This window comes from Bubalus bubalis, chromosome 14, assembly GCF_019923935.1.
Source record: "Bubalus bubalis isolate 160015118507 breed Murrah chromosome 14, NDDB_SH_1, whole genome shotgun sequence".
NCBI classification, from domain to species: domain Eukaryota; kingdom Metazoa; phylum Chordata; class Mammalia; order Artiodactyla; family Bovidae; genus Bubalus; species Bubalus bubalis.
In genome coordinates, this window is record NC_059170.1 from 62,514,606 (window position 1) to 62,539,150 (window position 24,545).

General features: G+C 41.9%; 1 protein-coding gene and 1 long non-coding RNA gene across 6 annotated transcripts in view; one reads left to right on the forward strand and one right to left on the reverse strand.

The window, feature by feature from the left end:
- The window catches only part of PLXDC2 (plexin domain containing 2), a 427,345-nt gene extending 413,610 nt beyond the window's left edge, over positions 1-13,735 (reverse strand). For all 4 annotated transcript variants that reach the window (XM_025264436.3, XM_025264435.3, XM_044928172.2 and 1 more), the window contains exon 1: positions 13,619-13,735. In XM_025264436.3, the coding sequence (XP_025120221.3) occupies positions 13,619-13,730 (112 nt within the window). In that variant the 5' untranslated portion in view covers positions 13,731-13,735. The remainder of the gene's footprint in view (positions 1-13,618) is intronic.
- Positions 13,736-14,719: 984 nt separating this feature from the next.
- On the forward strand, positions 14,720-17,823 carry LOC123329259. Of its 2 annotated transcripts, none has more exons than XR_006544643.2 (4): positions 14,720-15,787; positions 16,322-16,499; positions 17,110-17,178; positions 17,766-17,823. It is a non-coding gene; the product is annotated as an uncharacterized LOC123329259 (long non-coding RNA). The 2 variants fall into 2 exon arrangements; XR_006544644.2 differs by having other exon boundaries at positions 17,738-17,796.
- Positions 17,824-24,545: the final 6,722 nt, after the last annotated feature.

Genomic DNA, 24,545 nt, shown 5'->3' on the forward strand with positions numbered 1-24,545 from the left:
TGGTGAAAAAAATGTGCTTGTAGAATAACAAATACAAGTTGTTAAATACATGAAGGATGCTGACCAAAACTTCAGCAAGTGAATCACACTGAAAACCTTGGAAAGACTTTAACTCACATCAGTGAGGTAACTCCCATTCTGGGTACAGATTGATGGCCTAACAAAAGCTAAGATGTATGAAACATTAAGAAATCTTTTAGGATCTTGTTGAAAAAAATGTCTAATAAGTTGCCCATTGACTTGTATCTGGAACTCTTGTAAGTATATCATCTTAGAGCACATTTTCCAGTTTGCATCTTTAGCTTTGAAATACCTGGAAAGCTCTTCATGCAGATTTCATGGTTCAATCTCTAATTTCTATTTCATTCACTGTTTATCCATCTATGCTTTTTAACCATGGCATTCTCTCAAGAGAAACAAATGAACCAATTTTAACATCTTACCAGACAATTCAAATTGTTGCATTATAAATCACTAAACTATTGCCTTCTCTATTCTTCTTAGCTTACTGAGTGACTTGATCATTTTTAAACCATCATTTGTGAATGAATTCTCAGTTCTTCACAAACATATATGACAAATTCCTTTACTCTGATGTCAATCTCTGGTTTGTCTACAGATTGTAATCATGGGTATTTAAATCCAAGGTGTCATGTGAAAGAAATTATGAGTGAGAAATTCTGCCCAAAGAAATATGTAGAAATAAGCTACAAACAAAACCCTTTGTCTGAGTGGTAAATCTAAACAAATGAATTGGCTCAGACAGTAAAGAATCTGCCTGCAATGCAGGAGACCTGAGTTCGATCCCTGGGTTAGGAAGATCCCCTGGAGGAGGGCATGGCAACCCACTCCCATATTCTTGCCTGGAGAATCCCCATGGACAGAGGAGCCTGGCGTGCTGTGGTCGATGGGGTCGCAAAGAGTTGGGCATGACTGAGCGACTAAGCACCCATTAATAGTACTATCAAAATGAATCTTGATAGTACTATTAATGGGTGCTTAGTCGCTCATATGGCAAAACCAATACAATATTGTAAAGTTAAAAAATAAAATAAAATTAAATTAAATTAAAAAAAATAATAGTACTATCATACAAAGTAGAAGACATAACAAGACCCCTCCATTCTACAAATGTTCAATGGGGCTTCCTGTCCTTGGAGCTGGTGAGGCAGTGGTGATCAGTCCAGCCTCTCACCTTGGGCAGCTCACAGTGGAGTGCAGGCACGGCCTGTTACACCACTGATAGTGAGTGACACCATGAGGGTGTGCGGAATACACTTTGGTGAGGGACTCATCTCAGTCTTGGAGCCGGCAGAGAAACGCTGAGGCATGAGTCAGTGATGCTGAAAATCAAGATGAAGCTGGGACCTGAAAGACAAATAGACAGGAAGAGAAGGAAAGGATGCTTCAAAGAGAGGGAATGGCATATGTAGCTTCAAGGGGAAAGAAAGTGTGGGAAACCTGGGAGAGCAGAAGGAAGGAAGTGATGACCTTGAACCTGAAGAAGTAAACCAGGATCAGGTAATCGAGGCCTCTGACCTCTAGGGTGAGAGCTTGAGGAAGACTTGAAGGCATTTTCAGCAGAAGGGTGACACAGATTCGCATTTCAGAAAGATCTTTCCAGCTGTGGAATGAAGAAAGGATTCCAGCAGGATGATGTTGGAGGGAAAGTGGGACACTACTTGAAATGAACAAGGCTAGAAAGGATGGTGCCTGCCAGAGCTAGGATAAGGGAACTGGGGATACGGAAAGGCAGTCTCAAGTCAAACATCAGTGCTTGGTTTGTAAAAAATCAGTGTCTCATTGGTTGTGCCTATTTTACAAACCACTCTTCTAAAAACAGCTTGACCAAAACTAAGATTGCACAAATCTGGCTTCCTGTCTAAAGCTGTTTTGCAATGTGTAGACAATGAGACTATCATCCGCAAATGATGTTGAATCATGCTTGTTTTTTAAAATATCTGAAATGAACAACAGATGTTAAAAAGATAATGAAGGCTAAATAACAAAGAAATAAAACAGCCTGCCCAGCTTGTCCATTTACTCCCTATTAAAAAATATCCAGATCAGCAGGCAGGGTTCAGAGCAATAGCCAGACATAAACTGGGCTGAGAAGGAGGTGCAATTAGGATTTTCAAATTAAGCAAATTATAAAGCTTTAATTTATTGTCTTACAGTCTAAATAAAATCATAAATTTACTATCTTTAAATGGAAGCAATTTATAAAGTGTACTCTCTTTCAATGTAAATCTGCCATGGAATTGATATTAGTTAAAGAGCAAACATTAAGGAGAATCCTAAATCTAGAGGACTTTACCATTCTCATCAGAACTGATGCTTACAAAGCAGCAAATTTAAAGTCTTGCTTGGAACTGCTATGCTAATCAAGAGATAGGTTACTAAAATGACACTGTAAAAATGTCATTTCCTGGTACTATTTGCCTGGCAGCCACCTCTCATTTGTGATAGTTCCTAAAAAGTGAGGAATTAACATTCTTTTCTTTAGTTGAATTGTTCATTTTAATCAACCTATGGTTTCCCCCTGCTATTTCCCAAGAAACAACTAGATGCATGTTTAGTATTGTGATGTGATCAGGAAAACAGCACTAACATTCAATCTAAGGACATTGTTTCAACTAAAAAAAGGTCACTTGCCAAATAGCCACTATTAACAATTTGTCATGAAGCACAGTGGTACTTGTTGTGGGTTTAGCTGTTGTAGAAAATAAATTACATCGTTTCCAAGTTGTTTTGAAATTGAAATCTTTACCAAATGACCCTAAGATATAAAGTGATTTCCATCAAAACTTCAATAGAGTTGTTAAAGAAATCTGAAAGTTTATTCTAAAATAGATATGAAAAAGCAAAGAGCCTTCCTTTGTTGTTATTTAGTCACTACGTTGTGTCTGACTCTTTGCAAACCCATAGATGGTAGCCCACCAGGCTCCTCTGTCCATGGGATTTCCCAGGCAAGAATACTGGAGTGGGTAGACATTTCCTTCTCCAGGGAATCTTCCTGACCCAGGGATTGAACCCGCAGGTGGATTTTTTACCACTGAGCCACCTGAGAAGTCCAAAAAGCCTTTAGGGCAACCAAGATGCTCCTGAAGATCAAGAACAAGGAGGACAGCTTTGTCCCACCAAACAAAGACTTGTTAAAAGCTAAAGTAATTAAGAGTGTGGTATCTGCACAGGGATAATCATCAGGGTACCATGCACCTTTATCTTTGAAGCATTATCTTTGGAACAGACCTTTGGAAGGTCTATCAGGGTTTGTCCCAGGTTTTACCTTTTATGGTAGAACATTCACAACCCCAATAATCCATGAATTCTACCTCTAAATAGAAGTCCTACATATGAACATGAAGAGATGTATGCAAGGCTATACACAGTACCAGTGTTCAAACAGCACTGACAGGCCAGGGAAATTAAGAGGTACAAACTTGCAGTTAATAAAATGAGTAACAGGGATGAAATGTACAGTTTGGGGAATGCAGTCAATGACTATGCCAAAGCCTTTGACTGTGTGGATCACAATAAACTGTGGAAAATTCTGAAAGAGATGGGAATACCAGACCACCTGACCTTGAGAAATCTGTATGCAGGTCAGGAAGCAACAGTTAGAACTGGACATGGAACAACAGACTGGTTCCAAATTGTGAAAGGAGTATGTCAAGGCTGTATATTGTCATTCTGCTTATTTAACTTATATGCAGAGTACCTCATGAGAAAAGCTGGGCTGGATGAGGCACAAGCCGGAATCAAGACTGCCAGGGGAAATATCAATAACCTCAGATATGCAGATGACACCACCCTTCTGGCAGAAAGTGAAGAAGAACTAAAGGGCCTCTTGATGAAAGTGAAAGAGGATAGTGAAAAAGTTGGCTTAAAGCTCAACATTCAGAAAACTAATATCATGGCATCTGGTCCCATCACTTCATGGCAAATAGACAGGGAAACAGCAGAAACAGCAGCTGACTTTATTTTGGGGGGCTCCAAAATCACTGCAGATGGTGACTGCAGCCATGAAATTAAAAGACGTGTACTCCTTGGAAGGAAAGTTATGACCAACCTAGACAGCATATTAAAAAGCAGAAACATTACTTTGCCAACAAAGGTCTGTCAAAGCTATGGTTTTTCCAGTAGTCATGTACGGATGTGAGAGTTGGACTATAAAGAAAGCTGAGCACCGAAGATTTGATGCTTTTGAACTGTGGCGTTGGAGAAGACTCTTGAGAGTCCCTTGGACTGCAAGGAGATCCAAACAGGCCATCCTAAAGGAGATCAGTCCTGAGTGTTCATTGGAAGGACTGATACTGAAGTTGAATCTCCAATATTTTGGCCACCTGATGCAAAGACCTGACTCATTGGAAAAGACCCTGATGCTGGAAAAGATTGAGGGCAGGAGGAGAAGGGGAATGACAGAGGATGAGATGGTTGGGTGGCATCACCAACTCAATGGACATGAGTTTGAGTAAACTCCAGGAGTTGGTGATGGACAGGGAAGCCTGGCGTGCTGCAGTTCATGGGGTTGCAAAGAGTCGGACACAACTGAGCAACTGAACTGAACTTGATAACATAACATCTTTGTATAGTGGCAAAGGCAGTTAAAAGGTACAAACTTCCAGTTATAATTACTAAGAATGTAATACACAACATGATAAATGTAATTAACATTACTATACATCATATATCAAAGCTCTTAAGAGAGTAAACCTTGAATTCTCCTAACAAGGCAAAAAAATTTTTCCTTTGTCTTTTAATTTGTACCTATATGAAAAGATGGATGTTCATTCAACTTATTGTGGTAATCATTTCATGATGTATGGACATCAAATCATTTGCTCTCTACCTTAAACCTGGGTTCTATCCCTGGGCCAGGAAGATCCACTGGAGAAGAAAATGGCAATTCACTCTGGTATTCGTGCCTGGGAAATCCCACGGAGAGAGGAGCCTGGTGGGCAAGAGTCCATGGAGTCGCACAGAGTCGGACATGACTCAGTAGGTACATGCACCTTAAACCTACACTGTGTTATGTATCAACTGCATCTCAATAAAATGGAAATAAAATATGCCATGCCACTGTTCCATTTTAAGAAAAGTACTGATCTTTTGTTGATGGAAGATTGGATACACCCCTTATAGAAAAATAACTGGAAGACTATATAAATCGGTTGGGGGATAAATCAACTGGGAAAGTTAGGACCAACACAATTACATGTGATACATATATACAAAATTCAGCCTCAATCAAAATTGTTTCATAACGTATAAAAATTTTACAGTTCTTGCCATATTTACAAATGTCACTACAGTGCTTTGATACAGGAAATATTATTACATATACTTCACATTAATCTAAAGCTTTCATAAAGTCCATTTAAGTTGAATAAAATAAATATTTAGAAAACTATATAAAATTTCAAAATTCAAATTATAAATCCAAACAGGTAAAAATACTATGCAAGATATACAATACCCTATGGCTGGATGGCATCACTGACTCGATGGACATGAGTCTGAGTGAACTCCGAGACTTGGTGATGGACAGGGAGGCCTGGTGTGCTGAGATTCATGGGGTTGCAAAGAGTCAGACACAACTGAGCAACTGAATTGAACTGATGATGTTATATCAACATATGAAAATAAAACATTGAGCAATACCTTTATAATGTAGCAAGAAACACTTTCAAACTAAAATGTGAAATGGCTTTTTTTTTAACCTTACAAGTCAACTTTACTTTTATAGGGCATTCAGAGTTTTCAAATAGGTGTTAAAATACTCTTTAAACTTTTGTTGCATGACAATAAACTCAATGACTCTATTTCTACTGCAAACAAACAAGAACCAAAGATGCAAATACATAGCAATATGCCTTTTAGTTCAATTCTTGTTTCTTGGAATACAGAAAATGGTAAATAATTGAAATGAAAATAGATTTGAAATATGTAAATTAGAAATTACTACTACTACTAAGTCACTTCAGTCGTGTCCAACTCTGTGCGACCCCGCAGATGGCAGCCCACCAGGCTCCACCATCCCTGGGAGTCTCCAGGCAAGAACACTGGAGTGGGTTTCCATTTCCTTCTCCAATGCATGAAAGTGAAAAGTGAAAGTGAAGTCGCTCAGTCGTGTCCGACTCTTCGCGACCCCATGGACTGCAGCCTACCAGGCTCCTCTGTCCATGGGATTTTCCAGGCAAGAGTACTGGAGTGGGTTGCCATTGCCTTCTCTGGAATTAGAAATTAGTGATATAAAATTAAAAACAAGTTGACTGTCTACTAAAAGAGCTAAGTTACCCTTACAGTTACCCTTACCCTTAAAAGGAAAAAGTAATTATAGGTGTATATTCCCAGGAAGTATATAAATACTAAAAAGTCACAATTAAACTAGCTAATATCAATCAATCATACTTCAATTAAAGTAAATAAATAAGACAGCTAACATCAGATGATATAATATTTGAAAGAAGTATGCATATTAGTGCCCTATAGCTAATTTTAAACATAAAACTATGGGCTAACAAAATAATTGAGTTTTTTTTTTTTAATCAAAAGTTCAGGATTCCTTTAAATATCAAGAACCCATAAGCATTGAAAATATGAGTTAGTATAGCAAAAATTAATTCCTGTATGCTTTTTCAGGACTATTTTGCAATGTAGATTACATTGATATAATTTCTTCATAGACCCTTTTGAATGTATTGAAGGAAATGGATAACAGATGGAAAAGGGGAGAGTGTAAGCAAAAGAAGTCAGATACTGCTACATCTGCAGTAAGGTCAATAGCCTCTTTTAACCAAACAAACAAAAATATACCAACTGAATAATCAGGTTCATTGGGTCAGTAGTAGCTGCTGTCTAAGCTGTATCTTGGAAAGAATTATGCAAATATGTATGTACTATATGTACATAGACTCAGAAAGAGCTGTACCTTAAATGCACCTACAGGACTACTTTACATCTTGAACATCATTATTATTTATGAATTTCACATTGTAAAATAATAAATTCCACCTAGCTTACTTCCCTTTCAGGGTTTAGGGAAATAAATATTTAATAGGATGTCCAAATTACGATTTCAGAGAGAAAAAGTTGGGAGCTACTGCTACAAACAGATACATATAAACACAGGAGGATATTACTACTATCTAAAAATCATCACTGCATACTGCATATTCCAACTGGACCAAAGAACACATTAGCCTGATCTAAATAAACCAGGGTATACTTACCAAGCAGCAAGCTTAAAGAGAATTTTTTGGCTTTATGTAGACTTTTCCTATCATTGAACACTCCAAGGAGTATGTACAAACTTGACTTTTAAACATTCTGATTCTTAAGCAGTTTATCCACAGGGCAAATTCCCATCAGGCTCTCTATAGTCCTATAGCCACAGTCAGCTAAGCACCTTACCTAGAGGATCAGACCCTGAACAATACGTATTCGAGGGAAAATTTCCAATTAATGAGTGAAAAATAATAGGTGGGAGAAAGAGAGGAACTAAGTCATAAGATTCCAGAAAAGTAAAATGGACGTCATTTTGCATCCCTGCCTTCTTGACCCTCTCTTGACAAAATCATAGGCCACTGTCTACCGTAATGCCTGAAGCAGGGAAGACAGCTGATTTTAATTTGGAGGGGAAAGGCAAGTTACTAGTGCTCAGATGTATTTGGATGGCCTCTGGAGGAAGGGATTGCAAGTCTGTGTTTCAAGGAAGGTCATACAGTTTCTGGCCCTGTGTTCAGATCTACAATCCTTAACAGGCTATCCTAATTGCAAACAGGCTCCTGACAAGACCTCTAGTTCTATTTAAATACCCAAATCTGTGCCATCAATCCATATCTTATCACCTTTTTAATTAAAGAGGGCAAAATAGAAACAAAGAAAAAACATGCAATGAATTCAAAGTCTGGCTACAATACAATATAGAATATTTTCTATTCTCCTCTTTCTTCAGATAGTATTCTTTTGGCCAGGCAATACATGACACAATAAATAGTGGGAAAAACTGTCCTAGAAGAAGCATCACTACAGTACTGTCTGTACGTCTTAGTCTGTCATTCTGCAGCAACTTCCTCAGCTGAACAGAATTATAGTCTGGGGGATAGTGAGAGAAGGCCTCCTGTGTAAACCTCAGGGAAGAAGAAAGATTTCTCAGAATGGGATACTGGAAAGAGATAATCAAAGCTTCATGAAATATGTGCTCAGAATAAAGACAAAGGACTGAAATTAGATTAAAAGAAAGCAGAAAAGAAACTTTGTAATATACAACCTTATGTATTAGGGTGATTGCTTTTTATTTACTTATTTCCCCTCTCTAAAACTAATACAAGGTTTTAAGTGAGAAAAGCTGGACACAGCTAAATGAAAGTAGGGAAAGACAAGATGAAGACCTAGGTAAACTAGTACAAAAAATGCACACCAGAAGGTTCATATACTTGTTGGACTTGGGCCACAAACTGTGCTCTGAGCTTTCAAAAAACCTCGTTTTTTTAAAGTAATATTTCTGGCCACTATTCATAATGTCCAAAAGATACAAACAAACCAGTTCACAAGAACTATATCATTGTTAAGACACAATATCTTTCTTTCCCTCCCTCCCTCCCTCTCTCTCTCTTACTTGAGGAACAATTATGAGCAAAGCATTGCACCACACCCCCAACCACCTTCCCCAGTAACATTTACCATAACGAGTTTTGTGCTTAGTTGTGTCCAACTCTTTGTGACTCCATGGACGGTAGCCTGCCAAGCTCCTCTGTCCATGGAATTTTCCAGGCAAGAATACTGGAGTAAGTTGCCATTTCCTACTCCAGGCGATCTTCCTCACCAGGGATCAAACCTGCATCTCCTATGTCTCCTTCATTGGCAGGTGGATTCTTCACCACTCCACCACTTGGGAAATCCAATAATGAGTTTTAAGAGACTGTTTTTAAAGCCACCTTCAGTGTAGGTTAATGGGATGAGGCCTAAGCACAATTCAGTTCAAAAGTAATTTCAAAAAGAACTGCTGCTGCTGCTAAGTCGCTTCAGTCGTGTCCGACTCTGTGCGACCTCAGAGACGGCAGCCCACCAGGCTCCCCCACAGCTGGGATTCTCCAGGCAAGAACACTGGAGTGGATTTCCAAAAGAACTAAACTTATTTAATAGTGTTCATCTCCACTGAAAATAGAGCACCACCACTATATACACATAATATGTATACACACACATCTATACATACATATATATATGGAGAAGGCAATGGCACCCCACTCCAGTACTCTTGCCTGGAAAATCCCATGGATGGAGGAGCCTGGTAGGCTGCACGCACTATGAGTATACACTGTACTTTAAGGTATTAGATTAAGTACACGAGAGAAAATATAGTCAGAACTCAGAAGAAGTGTAGCAGAATAGTGCGATGAACTTTTTGAAAGTTCTATTAACAGAAGGTTTAAGGCCATTATGACAGACCTTTGGATTCTCTTCTTTCATTTTAAACTATTGTTCTGAGGCCTGTTGTATACTCATTTCCATCTTACTGGTAATGGCCATGCTGAAGAGCCTGTTTTTTTGTTTTGTTTTGTTTTTTGTTTTTTAAATAAAGAAAGGTAGTTATTGGCTCATATAACTGAAAAGTCCAGGGGATATAATAGCTTCAGGCAAGGTTGGATCCAGGAGCACAAACACTGTCAACAGGACTCAAGTCTCCCCATCATGTGGCTCTGCTTTCCTCGGTACTGACTGGCTTCATTCAGAGGCTGTGATTCATGTAGTGGGAAACTGACATAAGATTTTAAATCTCATAATCATGCTTGATCAATTCACTCATCTCTATGAACATACTGTTTCTACAAGGGAAGATACATTTTAGGAAGCAAAAAATGAGACCAAAACTATTGAAAAGAATCCACAGTATCCACGTCTTTGCATGAAAGTATCTGATTCTCGCAGACAAGAAATCTGTGGGGAGTGAATTAGTATTTTCCACTCCTAAGTTTTACTCAAGCACATTCTCCTTGATAAGAACCTCTTTCTAAAGATCAAACTTAAGAAATGCATAAATAGTACTAATTGTAATGATTCTGAATCTCTCTGCAAACATCCATGAATTTCAAACCTTACTTCTGAACTGAAAATTCAAGATTAGTTATGTCTCATTCCAAACTTACCCAGCCTCAGGCTTCTATCTATCCTCTAAAGAAAAAAGACTCTCACATTCCATATTTTAAAAATGATTTATATGCAATTCAGAGTCATTGATTAAAAAATATTTTTTAAATTTTCTAATAAATGCCATTCTAATAACATGCCCATTTTATAGAGAATATTCACTTGCATTAACCCTCTGTCATAATCTTTTGCTACAGATATGTCTATATATAGTGACAGTACATCTCAACAGAAATACTCTCATAGCAAACTCCACAAATTAGTGGTATTTCAAACTAAGTTTTTAAACTCTAATGAAAGCAGAAAAAAATAGAAAAACATCCAACTAGGTAAACAACTAAATGTAAATGATCTGCTAAAAATAAACTACTTGTCTCTACAACAGTATTAGAAAGTTTAAAAAGTGAAAATTCCTTGGGGCCCTAAATTATCATTGCTCTCTCTATAGTGGTAATGAACTTATTTGTTGCATTAAATCACGTTAAAGAGCAATAATGAGGCCAAAATATAACTACATATTTTTAGACCTTTTTTCCTGATTTAAACTTTTGAATTCTTTAAGATCAATGCATCTATCTCCTTTGACATTGTTAATAAACTTTTACAATCAGTTCAGGATATAAAGATGAATGTATAACAATAAGGAAATGATTTGAGACTTATAAAATTTAACATTATTCTAAGCTTATTTTTCTCTAAATATTGGTTGAGGCATACTATTTAGTATGAGCAAATACTTTTCAGATATAAGTATCAATACAACATATTCAATCTTTAAAAAAGTTCACTATACAATAATGAACTTTTAATCATAAGAGAGATTTTTTCAAATATATTCTTGGGAATTCCACAATAATGTGGTAATAATTGCCAACAGTGATGAAGAAGAGAGCATTTGGGGTTTTCCACTACTTATTATACCACAAGAATGTATTCAAAATATAAGTCTACATGTAGGAAGTACTATATAAATGTTAAATGAATATTTAACTTCAATGAAAACGGGAAATAAAATAAACCCTCATTATTTTAAGTCGCTATTCATTTTTAAATGTCAAGTTGAAATATCAACAAATACTGCACATAGGAAAAACAAAATATTGAGGATCATTAATCCAAGGTTTGGGAAAGAACAGTAAGGAAATTAGCAGTTTCTTTGCCCTCTGGTGGCAACAAAGTCAACTGCAGCATTTCTAAAGTAATGCATAATAAAAATGTTTCTGCTATGAAATCAGGTTTCTCCCCCCTGTGTCAAAATGTCTGTAATAAAAATCCTGATTGCTACATGCCAAATTCCAAGACTGTTGGACTTTTTTAAAATTTCACGTTTTGAACTTTTAGCTAGTCTATTTTACAAAGGAAACTATTTTTTCTCTTCCATTTCATTCCTATACTTTATATTTTACAATATGCTAACTATTTAATTCCAAGATGATTTCATGAAAGTAATGGAGATTGATATCTTGGAAAGAAGCTACTTCACTTTGTAATATAGCTTCAAAAAAACTGCCAAGAAATTGAAACTATTCCTTTTTACTTAAGCCTATAAATATATGGGCTTCTAGAGTAGTTTTCCATCAGAAATATTGGTTTACAACACCTGCAGATTTATGTTGAGCAATATATGTATTTTATAATCCCCAAAGCAAAAGCTTTTAATTATATGACCAATTTTAGAGTGGAGTGGATTTTACCCTCAATTTGAGAACTTAGTAAACATATATATATATAAACATTTGTTGACTTTTTTTTTTTTTTACTGTAAATGCATTATTTACTTTCAGTGCCAAAGAAGTTTTCAAATAAACAACTTAGAATGCATTCTGGCACACACACCTCTCTAATCTCCTTTGGGATATAATAAATTCCTTTTTTTAAGCATTTATTTATTTCATGAATATGCCCATGAAAATTACTGTTGTCCTTTTTAAAATAAATGTGCTGCATCCCAGACGAGTAACAGTTTTATTTTTTTTTTTTTTACCAATGAAATGTATCAGAGAAATAAACAGAAGGTACGATGTACTGATATAAATAACACCTTGTCAAGAACAACCTATGTCCTTCTATGCAGAACAAACCGACATCCAGGAAATTTGCGTTTTATTCACAGCTTTAAAAGTGGTATCTTGTTGCCCACTCCCATCCCCAACACACACCCCTCTGATGATAAACTGGAGCACAGAATCGGTTTTCTCTGTAATATTTTCAGAAGGAGCAGACACAGTGTTTCAGGCTGTCTCAGGTTGGTAAAACTTCATTTAAGGACTTCCTTCTAGATTCACCTCACCTGGAATCCCCAGGTGCTCTCCCTAGCCCTCCCTCTGCGACTTGCAAGTTTGACATTTGTGGACGCCAGAATACTTTCCGAGGAATCACTTATTTCCCTTCCTCGGAATTAAAACAACAAAACAAAACCTTGATTATCCTAACCAGCTAGCGTTTATTTCTCAAGTGTTTTTCCCTCATTCACCTCCTCTCAAAGTCTATGCATTTCTTCGGGGGGAGCGCGGGGCGGGGCGAAATGGGGAGCAGATATTCTGTTCACGGTGGACAGGGTCCCGGAAGGCAGCTGGACCTTCCGCTCCGCATAACCTGGCCGGGAGAAGCCGGCGGGCCCTGGCCCAGGGCTGCATCGCAGGCTCAGCGCTCGACCCCGGGGGCGCGGTCCTGGGCTGGACACGCACCTGGCTGGCGCAGCCGCCCGAGCAAGGGGCGCCTCCTTTGGGCTGTGCGGGGCTCCCGGGCTCCGCGCGGGGGCAGTGCCAGGCCACTCGCAGGAACCCCTGCACGTTCAGGCCTGTCCGCGAAGCCGGCCGGCGGAGGACAATGGGGCGGGTGGTTGGTCTCCAGAGGCGCGTCCACCCCACCTCTACCACCTCCTCCCCTCCCCGGTGTCCCGCCGCACCCACCCCGCCCCACTTCCAGCGCCGGCTCAGCCCCAGATAGCAAGAGCGAGCAGAGGTTGGGACCTCCTGCGGGAGGAAGGTGCGGCCACAGGGAATTTTCTCCAGCAGAGGGGAGCGCTGCAATCCCCGGCTGTCACCACATCCGCCACAATGCACCCCCCCCCCCCCCTTAGTTTATCTCGGCAGGAGGCAAGGAGGAGGGGAAGAGGAGGAGCCCGGGAGGACACGGACCAGGATGCCAGCTCCTGGGGAGGTATCCGCGGGAACGTTTCCTCTAACACCGAGCCCTCTCAGGACGCCTCGGGGGAAGACAGTACCATCCCCTGCTTACCGCTCAGGTGAAGCAAGTGGTAAATCCTTAAGAAAAACCCTCAGTCCCTACCACCCTACTCATCCAGCCAACCTTCTGCTCATCTGAGAAGCTCAAGTTTACTTGAAATGCAATTGCAGTAACTTTACCAAGGGCAGATAGATGGAGTGGAGGTGGGTGGAGAACTGGGTACCAGAGAGGTCTTCGACCGGGCAGGAAAGCAACAAGCGAAAGTGCATCTTACCATTGACTTGATTTCCAGGCTTCCCTTCAGCGAACTGAAGCCGGTCCATTAAAAAGTGGCAAAGTAACACAACTCCTGCAGCAGCCAGGTCGGCCCTCCGGAACCTCGCCATGCCGCCGCCGCCGCGATCTCCCGCTCCCCGCCAGTCCTTCCCCGGCGCCCTGTGCTGCTCCGGGGCTCCCGTTGGGAATGGGGACAACAGGGCTGAATGCTGCGGACCGGTCTTGGAGGGACGCAGAGGCCTTTGTAAATTTCTCTGGGATCGCACACCCAGGAGCCGGGACGAGGAAGAAGGGGGTGCGAGCGGAGCGCAGTCCTCTCCGGACCTCCAGGTCTCCCTTCAGAACTTCCCACAACACTCGCAGTCCTCACCCCAGACACAGAACAACTGCGGAGACGAGAGGCCACTTGCAGCTGGGGCTGGCAAACTCTCTGTTCCGCACAGGCAGCGCCACCCCGGTGCCCGCAGACGGTGACTTCCGAGCCCCAGCGATGCGCTCCACTGGGTTCAAAACAGATCTAATTCCACAGCCAGCGCGGGTGCCTCCTCCAAATCGAAGAGGGCTCGGAAGGAACTTTCCCCAGTCTTGGGATGGCCCCCTTTAAGGAGGCTTAGGTTTGCGGGAAGGGGGTTAACAGCCGGCTGGCGAAAACCCTCCGACAAGTTTTTCTTCTTTTCTTCGCCCGACGCAGGGCGCGCGTCCTCGCCCGCAGCCGGAGGGATGAGAAGCCCCTAAGAACTGAGCCCTGGGCAGGCTCAGGCTGCAGCAGTCTGAGGTCCGAAGGCAGAAAAATGTATTGGGAAAGGGGGGTGGGGACGGGGGAAGAAACGGGGAGGGAAAAGTCAGACTGAAACCTACTGGGATAGGGTTCCTCCTGGCGAAGGAGGAGGTGGACCCGAGCCCCGGAGTTTGGTGGCGGAGGAGGCGCCGCCGCCGCCGCCGCGCTCCCCCGCGCTCCTGCTCCACACTTTGGGGAGGGAAGGCGGCTCGCAATTTGCCAGATCCGCCGCTGCACCCTCCTCCCGCCTCCTCCTTCCCTCCCCCTGGCTCCTCCCGGCGTCTCCCACCTTCCTCCCCGAAACCGGCAGCTAGCACCGACCTGTCCAATGGCTGCACTTTCCTCGGGGCTGGCAGAGGAGTCGCCGAGAGATTAAACCCGGGGAGGAAAGCAAGGGGGAGTGAGAGGGCAACTCCAGCCCGGCGTGCCCCTGGCAGCTCGGCGGCCAGGAGCTCCGGGAGAGGAGGCGAGAAAGGCGAACGAGGAGGGGAGTGCCGGACGGCACCTCGGCGCCGCTCGGGCGCCATCCCCGCACTCGGCTCGCCCCCACCGGCGGCGGGCCAGCAGCGCCCGCACCCACCTGGCCCTGGGCGGCTCTCACGCCCGTCTGCGGGGCTTCTGCGGCCCAGCAGCCGACCCGGGGGCCACTCGCCGCCGACGGGGTCTTCCTGGGCGCTAAAGGGTTAATTACAGCTCGCCATTCCTGGGAGGGCGTGTGCTGCGGAGGTGGGGGGTGCGGAGAAAGCAAACCCAAGCCAATTCGGTTACTGACCCAGCGAAGCCCTTTCGGACCCCAGACCCGCGGGGCCGGTGGAGGAAGGGAGCGCGCGGCGGCTCGGACCCGCCGTGGCGGCTTTGTTATAAAGTGTCAGCGGGAGCGAAAGCGAGAGTTTAAAGAAACAGGAGGCCCACAGAATTTCCTACGGGGGCTTTAACTGGCTTTCGCTGGCTCGTTTGTTTTTGTTTTTTCAGCTCGCGGAAGTGCTTCAGCGTTAACCCTTTCCAACCCTCTCAAGAGTTTACGTCTTGTTTTGAATAGTTAACTTTATTTTAACGGGGGTAAAGATTTACAAAAAAAGAAAGGGAAGCAGCGCATCGGTTAAAATTCTAGAACCAGACTGAGTTAGGATTCCACCTCCCCTACTGATTAGCTAAATGGCTTTGTTTTTCTTCGTGTCTCAGTTCCCCATCCATCAAATGGGGAGAATTGTAGTTATACCCTTATAAGGTGCTTGCATTGGATTAAATGCGTTAATACGGAATAATTAAAGAGTTGAGAACAGTGCCTAGCACGAAGTACATGACTTTATGCTTCTTAAAGAGAAGAAAGGGAAGGAAGAGGAGAGAAGGCGTTATAAATCAAATGGAGAAGTCGCTCCAATGTTCTAGGTACAAACGGTCCCGTTAGTCTTTTCCATGCTCTGAAAAATTGATGGGTGCCATCCATAATCACCTTAATTTTGTCTCAATACCCACTGTAAGTGGAGCCAGATAATTAAACTACTCTTCCAATTTGATGCCCAAAGAATGCCTCTCTCATGGTTACTTGGCTGGTGAGCAGAAGAGAAACAAAAAGTGTACCCTGTTGTCCTCAACCCCATACTCAACTTGCTATCTATTTTGCAAATGTTATGCACACACACTTTTTTATGCTCTTTGCTCTCTCCTGAGTTTTCTTCCAACCAGTTGATTGTCCCTCTTCACCTTATTTACACAACCTGGTTCTTTTACTTCTGCCCAGGCAAGCGTTTTTAAGTTCTGGGTAAGCTTACACCCAAAGCTGAGTACCTGAGATACTTATCTATTTAACATTAAGTTGAAAAAAGTAATCTTCCTATCAAATTCTGATTGTCATTTAATTAACATTGATTTTTTTTTTTCTCTGTATCCCTGGTGACCTCACTACTTCATGAATCCCTGAAGAAATAAAACATTCAGTGCAGCTCCATGTCCCATTTATACGCAAAATCATGGGGACCCAGCAGGAGCCATTTCAAGAGCATCTCTTTCTTAGTCTGGAGTGTTTCCCTGTCCCCTTTCACAGTAGAAAAATGGGTGTTTCCTGCTTTTCAAAGAAGAAACAAGTCCCTGCCTCTCCCGGGTATCATTTTCTTTCTATTTTTCCTTTATTATTATATGTGCAAATTAGCAGTGCTTATTTTTGTTTGTTGTCAGCAATGCTTTGCCCTCCTGATAGAAGCTATATACCCTAAGAGGAAATCTGATGCCAAAAATTGAAAGGGAGCCAAGTGGTAATTCAGAGTGACTCTGGAGAGGCTTCTGTGTGTTTTGTCTATCTCAATGGTGCTGTTTCATTTTACTCATATCTTATGAATAAGTACATCTTATTCTGAAGAGCAGCCCACACAGAAAATACTTAAGTATGGGAGAAGATGCAGGTAAGCAAAATTCAATCATGCATGATGATTTAGTGCTCAGAACTAAGAAAGAAGTGCACCACCATAATAAAGTTAGGCTTTGGTACATTGCCTTAAATGTCAACCAATGATTATTTGTTAAAAATTATTTTTCCTTTACATTATAGCAGGTGACAAATAACTAAGATATATATAGGATGGTATGTTCAGGGTGAAATGGAAAGTTCATTACTCATATAAAATCCTGCTAATTAAAGGTAGCATACTTTGTGGCCTAAATGATCTAAGTCTGCCATACGTATTTCACCACAGAATAATCTATTTCACTTTCAGGGAAACAAATTAAGATGTCTCGAAGGAAAAAGTTTCATCTTCCATCTCACTAGAAAGAGAAGAGTTACAGTGAGTGGGGTTTGTTTCTATTTACTGTAGTTATAAGAACTGAATTGCTGGGATTTTTTTGTTTGTTTGTTTTTTACTCACTGGCTTAATTTTAACTAACCTCTCAAGGAACAAATGAATCAGCAATCTTCATGGAGCAGTACTTGAGTTCCTTGTCCATGACAAAAGATCTGAAATTCACTGAACACCCTCCTTTTAAGATCTTAAAATTGTATGTGAGAATCACTCTCGCCAACAGAGAACTTTGGGTGTTCATTAGCACCTGAGATAATGTCTATACAGATTTCAGGCCTGTTCACAGCCCCTTATGTATACTGACCTTCAGAGCCATTTCTGCACATTCCAAGTGCAGTACTATCTACCTGAAGGTAATTACAATTACCCATCTCATCCCACCTCCAACTTTGTCATCTCTCCTGAACTGAAACTTGGCTAACAGGATACTCAAGAAACCATCATGCTCACTTAGAAAAGAATTGAGATGTAATACAGGCTGTGGGGTACTCATTATTTATTGTAACCTGGGTGGATTGTTATTGTCCTGAAATTGTTATTTCAGGACATTATTATTGTTATTTCATGGACAGCAAGGAGATCAAACCAGTCCATTCTAAAGGAAATCAACCCTGAATATTCATTGGAAGGACTGATGCTGAAGCTGAAGCCCCAGTTCTTTGGCTACCTGATGCAAAGAGCCTACTCATTGTAAGAGACCCTGATGCTGGGAAAGATGGAAGGCAGGAGAAGAAAGGAACAACAGAGGATGAGATGGTTGGATGGCATCGTTGACTCAACAGACATGAATTTGAGCAAACTCTGAGATGGTGAAGGACAGGGAAGCCTGGCGTGCTGCAGTCCATGGGGTCACAGAGATTCAGACATGACTGAGTGACTGAACAGCAACAACAAATGGGAAATTACTATTAGTGGATTCCTTTTATTTAGTCCTAATCTAATATTACGACCTTTTCCTCCAGATCTAAGGCATTTCCTCTCCCTCACCATTTGATAAAACTAATCTTTAGTATACAATTACAAGAGTCCTTTCTTCATCTTGGCTGATTTTTTTTTCTCAATTCATCCCAGCCTCTCCTTCCCCCACCCTCTCCATCCCCACCGTGTATGCAAGTCTATTTTCTGTCTGTATCTCCATTGCTTCCCTACAAATAGGTTCTTCAGTTCCATCTTTCTAAATTCCATATATTTATGTTAATATACAATATTTGTTTTTCTCTTTCTGACTTACTTCACTCTGTATAATAGGCTCTAGGTTCCTCCACCTCATTAGAGCTGACTCAAATACGTTCCTTTTTATGGCTGAGTAATATTCCATTGTCGGAGAAGGCAATGGCACCCCACTCCAGTACTCTTGCCTGGAAAATCCCATGGATGGAGGAGCCTGGAAGGCTGCAGTCCATGGGGTCACTAAGCGTTGGACATGACTGAGTGACTTCACTTGCACTTTTCACTTTCATGCATTGGAGAAGGAAATGGCAACCCACTCCAGTGTTCTTGCCTAGAGAATCCCAGGGATGGGAGAGCCTGGTGGGCTGCTGTCTATGGGGTTGCGGACACAACTGAAGTGACTTAGCAATATTCCATTGTATACATAAAATATACATATATGAATATCCCATTGTACAATAGTCCATTGTACCACAACTTTTTAATCCATTCATCTGTTAATAGACATCTAGGTTGCTTACATGTCCTAGCTATTGTAAATAGTGCTGCAGTGAATATTGGGTACATGTGTCTTTTTCAGTTATGGTTTCCTCAGGGTATATGCCCAGTAGTAGGATTGTTGGGTCAATAGGTAGTTCCTTGTTTTTTATTCACCTTGTTTGACTTCTGCTCTCAGAATCAACTGAGAATTCATTATACTATTTCTGGATATTTCAGCTTTTTGCTCTTTTATAATCTTAAGTAAAATTTTTATGAACAGAGTGTTTTGAATGAAATATGCATTTAAGAAATTACATGAGAGCTAGTAGCACTCTTTTTTTTTTAGGGACATTAAGTATGCAAGAGTACTTAATGCCTTTTATCCTCATGTCAATAGTACATTTACTATTTAGATGAAATTAAAATATAATTATATTTGGCTCACTCATAATGAAATAACATACTGCATTAAAATGGCATACATGTTTATACTGTCTTCTGAATCTTAATAAGCTAAAGTTTTTTGACCAGTAAATTGCAAAGTACAAAAATGTGCAGTTCAAAATAGTAGAAAACAAATTATTAAAATGGACTAGTACACCCATCGGAGAAGGCAATGGCACCCCACTCCAGTACTCTTGCTTAGAAAATCCCATGGCTCAGTCGGACATGACTGAGTGACTTCACTTTCACTTTTCACTTTTATGCATTGGAGAAGGAAATGGCAACCCACTCCAGTGTTCCTGCCTGGAGAATCCCAGGAACGGGGGAGCCTGGTGGGCTGCCGTCTATGGGGTCACACAGAGTTGGACAGGACTGAAGCGACTTAGCAGCAGCAGCAGCAGCACACCCATATATTATCAGGCCACTCAAGATAGCTGTTCTCTTCCTCTTTGTACAGCCCCTGCTAAACCAGTCCCTGCTTCACCTACACCCCACTCAGGCAAAAGTGCCTGCCCCCTGCCCCAGCTAGTGATTGTTCTAATCTTTAGGTCAGAAAGACTCCACCTGCTAATTTATTAGAAGAAAACATTTGCCCTCCTGATGCTCATTAACCTCAGGGGCTGTAAGGGGCAGGCTCAGGCTGCTGGTTCCCGTGGTAACTGACAGTCAATTTAAGGGCAATTCCCCCTATAAATAGCCGCTACTCTACTACTATAAATAGTAGTAAAGATGGCTTCCATGTCGCTTGCCTGTCGTACGTTGTGGGGTGTCACAGCATGACCCTTTATTTCAGACAGGTGAGCTCCCTTATCCAGTATTATTGATGTCTCTGTCGCTGTTTGGGGGCTCTTTCTTCAGTGTCCAGGCTGGTGAACTACAAGGCTTGTGGACTTGCCCAGTATGACTCAGAAGCTGGTGAGCTAGTTGGGATGCCAGGGAAAATCCCTTGAGTACAAAGATGTCAGGAAAATATAACAGGGAATGGAAGATTGTGGGGTTAGTCCCAAGGTGGCCATCCACCCAGCATGGGGGACTCTCTGGCAGCTATCTACCACTAGAGAGATCTTTCTCTTCCATTATGGTGATAATATCCTGTTAATCTCAGAGTCTTTCAAGTTTAAGAGGAGCAGTCTTGTGCTGGTGGTTCATCTTGACTACACAGGGATGACTGGTGAATACAGACAGAACAGGGTCATAGAGTATTCACAAAATGCAAGCACACCCCTGACCCACTGCCCCTAAACTATTACAGACACAAGCTTTAAGGATACTAACTCAGGAACAGACTTGTGAGTTAGACATGGGCAGTCACCTGGGTTTGGCTAGGCGCTGTGACAATGGCAAAATGAGTGTACCCTTTCTCGTCACAGCTATGGAAAGCGGCGAAGGAACGGTACAGTAGGAAGGAACAACAGCTACATGCAATATGCAATGCATTACAGCAGGTGGAAGGAATTACAGAATGCCTATGTGAGTCATCGAGTAATGCAAAAACCCCCTATTCAGGGTATAGAAGAGCTCTGTGCAACATATGGGACCCCACGGACATAGTGACCAAGGAACTCAATTCACCTACCACAAAGTTCAGAAATAGGTCTATGAAAATGACATATGCTGGCATTTTCTCCTGCTCTCTGCATTTTATCCTGCTCTCTCAACTTGTGGGCCAGGAGGCTAACTCAAGCCCTAGGAACTATAAAACCGAACATTCCAAGAACAATCGTCTCAGAGCCTACCTCACGTTAAGCGAGAGGCTACTAGTCAACACCTTCAGAATTCAACTGTTGACACCAAAAGATGACTGCCAGTTATAGGTCAGGACAGTAACTCGCTTTTGCTCTCACCATCAGCCTAGACCCCCGAGGAACATAAAAAAGTGACCCTGGGACTAGCAGGTAAATCCTCAATAGTTTGGGTTTGCTAGCTATGTGTGGAATAGAATTAGAAAGGTCCTTGCAGTTTTCACCTGTCTTTTCCCTGGACTCACTGAAGACGACTAAGGTAAGTAATCTGGTCCCCCAAAGGAGACCATTATATTAACCTGTGGCCTGTTATTCTATCTCTCCAGTCTATTTGACGTTGGCTGTGGGTACGACAGGCCAGGGCGAAAACTACAGGTAGGAATGATATGATCTCAGAATGCTGTTTATGGCTTGTGTTCTGCTTAATGGTCATAGTCTTCCCTGTATTGTACCTATTAACTATCTTGTATTTCGCCCCTTGCCTAAGTAGAGGGAGTCTGTTTGTGGGCTGGGCAACAGCAGCGGCCTCACTCACTGCCAAATGAATTTGATTGCGGGGTCTCTGGCCAGATGCCCTTGTTGTCCTCCTGTGGACGTCCATAAAAAATTGACCCGATAAGAACCTGTCTCCAAAGTTTGCCCACTTCTTAGACTCTGTATTCTATGTGTGGTATCTGGTTGCAGTACTCCTCTTCATACTTAAGCTAGGTATATCGCAGAAGAGGGGTGGACCAAGATTGTAAGGGTGGTGAACAGTGTGTAGGGGTGTGATGTATGGTCAAGCCACTCAAGATGGCTGTTCTCTTGCTGCCTGTACATCCCCTGGTCGACCAGTCCCTGCTTCAAGTATACCCTACTTATATGAACTTGTTTGTCTCCTGTCCGAGCTAGTGATTGTTCTCATCCTTAGGCCAGAATGGCTCCACCTGCTAGTTCATTAAAGAGAAACACTTGCCCTTGTGATGGTCTTTAAACTGAGGGGCTATAAAGGACATTCCCAGGCTGCTGGTTTCCCTGGTAACTGATGAACCAACCTGATGTCAATTCCCCCTATAAATGGTAGCTGCCTTGAATATGGCTGCCATGTCCTGTCTGCCATACACAGTGAGGTGTTGCTCCAGGAGTCTTTATTTCAGACATATAAGATCCCCTATCCAGTGTCATTAACTCTGGTCCCATTTTCAGGTTCTTTTTTCATCTTTGGGGCTGGGTCACTGCAAGGCTTATAGGCCTGCAGGGTGCTACCCAGCAACCCCTAAAAAGGGGGAGGGCATTACCTGACATTTCTTTTCATGTAGCAACAATGAGTACTAGCAACATAGACCTTATTCCTCGGTTATTTGCAAAGATAAATTTAACTCCTGCATTTTGCTAAAAAGGAAAATGGGCAAGTACTCAGCAAGCACTTAGTGAATTAATAAATGAAATATGTTAAGGAATATGCTGCATAATGCCTAATAGAAAACACTCAGAAAAGTTCTGAAAATGCTGATTTGTTGTGGACATTGTCAACCCAGGCTTTTCGGAACTGATCAAAATATGTCTGAACCTCAAGAAATATGTTTTCTAAGTGTGGGACCCAGCAGAAGTTGTGCTTCTGCAAACCCCGGGTGGAGACCCTTACACCTAGCACAGGTCGTGGGCCTTGTGTTCACTGCTGAAGTGCTCTGCACACAAACCACCACGTGACCAATATTCAGCCTTGAAGGCATCTCCTGCACTTCCTTTTCTCACTTTGCATTCATCTTGTTTTCCTTTTCTCTAAATTTCCTCCTTTGCATCTTCATCACTTGAGTTTTTTATTGATGTAGAATTTAATTGGCATACATAGCTCTAGACTCATTCGTTTAAAGTGTACAGTGGATTTTCTACTTCCAGAACCATATCCATCACTCCCAAAACCTCATACTAATAGTTACTTCCCATTGTCCTCCTCTGGCCCAGCATCTGGCAACCACTAATCTACTTTCTGACTCTATGGATTTGCCTGTTCTTTATCTCTTACATGAATAAAATCAGACAATATGTGATTCTGGGCCTGACTTCTTTCGTTTACTGTGTTTTCAAAGTTCATCCATGCTATTGCATGTATCAATACTGTATTCCTTTTCATTGCCAAATAATATTCCATTGAGTGGATATACTACATTATATATATTCACCTGATGGACATTTGAATAGTTTCCACTTTGTTGCTATTATGACTAATGATGCTGTGACATCACTTACAATATATGTGGATACATGGATGATACACTGAGTCTTTTTAACTTTGTGAGGAAATGACCAACTGTCCTCCATAGTGGCTACATCTTTTAAAATTATCAGCAATGTACCAGGGTCCCAAATTCTTGCCCTCTTCACTGACACTTGTTATTTCCCATTAAAAAAATACTTATATGACCATCTTGGTTGGTATGAAGTGGTATCCCATTATGGTTTTGATTTATATTTCCCTTCCCTTGTAGCTCAGTCTGTAAAGAATCTCCCTGCAGTGCAGGAGACCCGGGTTCAATCCCTGGGTTGGGAAGATCCCTGGAGAAGGAAATAGCAACCCATTCCAGTATCCTTGCCTGGAAAAAATCTCATGGACAGAGGAGCCTGGTGGGCTGCAGTCCTTGGGGTTGCAAAGAGTCGGACACGACTGAGCGACTAACAGTTACTTCAGATCAGATTAGTTGCTCAGTCGTGTCCGACTCTTTGAGACCCTATGAATCACAGCACGCCAGGCCTCCCTGTCCATCACCAACTCCTGGAGTTCACTCAGACTCACGTCCATCAAGTCAGTGATGCCATCCAGCCATCTCATCCTCTGTCATCCCCTTCTTCTCTTGCCCCCAATCCCTCCCAGCATCAGAGTCTTTTGCAATGAGTCAACTCTTCGCATGAGGTGGCCAAAGTACTGGAGTTTCAGCTTTAGCATCATTCCTTCCAAAGAAATCCCAGGGCTGATCTCCTTCACAATGGACTGGTTGGATCTCCTTGCAGTCCAAGGGACTCTCAAGAGTCTTCTCCAACACCACAGTTCAAAAGCATCAATTCTTTGGCACTCAGCCTTCTTCACAGTCCAACTCTCACATCCATACATGACCACAGGAAAAACCATAGCCTTGACTAGACGAAACTTTGTTGGCAAAGTAATGTCTCTGCCTTTGAATATGCTATCTAGGTTGGTCATAACTTTCCTTCCAAGGAGTAAACGTCTTTTAATTTCATGGCTGCAGTCACCATCTGTAGCGATTTTGGAGCCCAGAAAAATAAAGTCTGACACTGTTTCCACTGTTTCCCCATCTGTTTCCCATGAAGTGATGGGACCAGATGCCATGATCTTCGTTTTCTGAATGTTGAGCTTTAAGCCAACTTTTTCACTCTCCACTTTCACTTTCATCAAGAGGCTTTTTAGTTCCTCTTCACTTTCTGCCATAAGGGTGGTGTCATCTGCATATCTGAGGTTATTGATATTTCTCCCGGCAATCTTGATTCCAGCTTGTGTTTCTTCCAGTCCAGCGTTTCTCA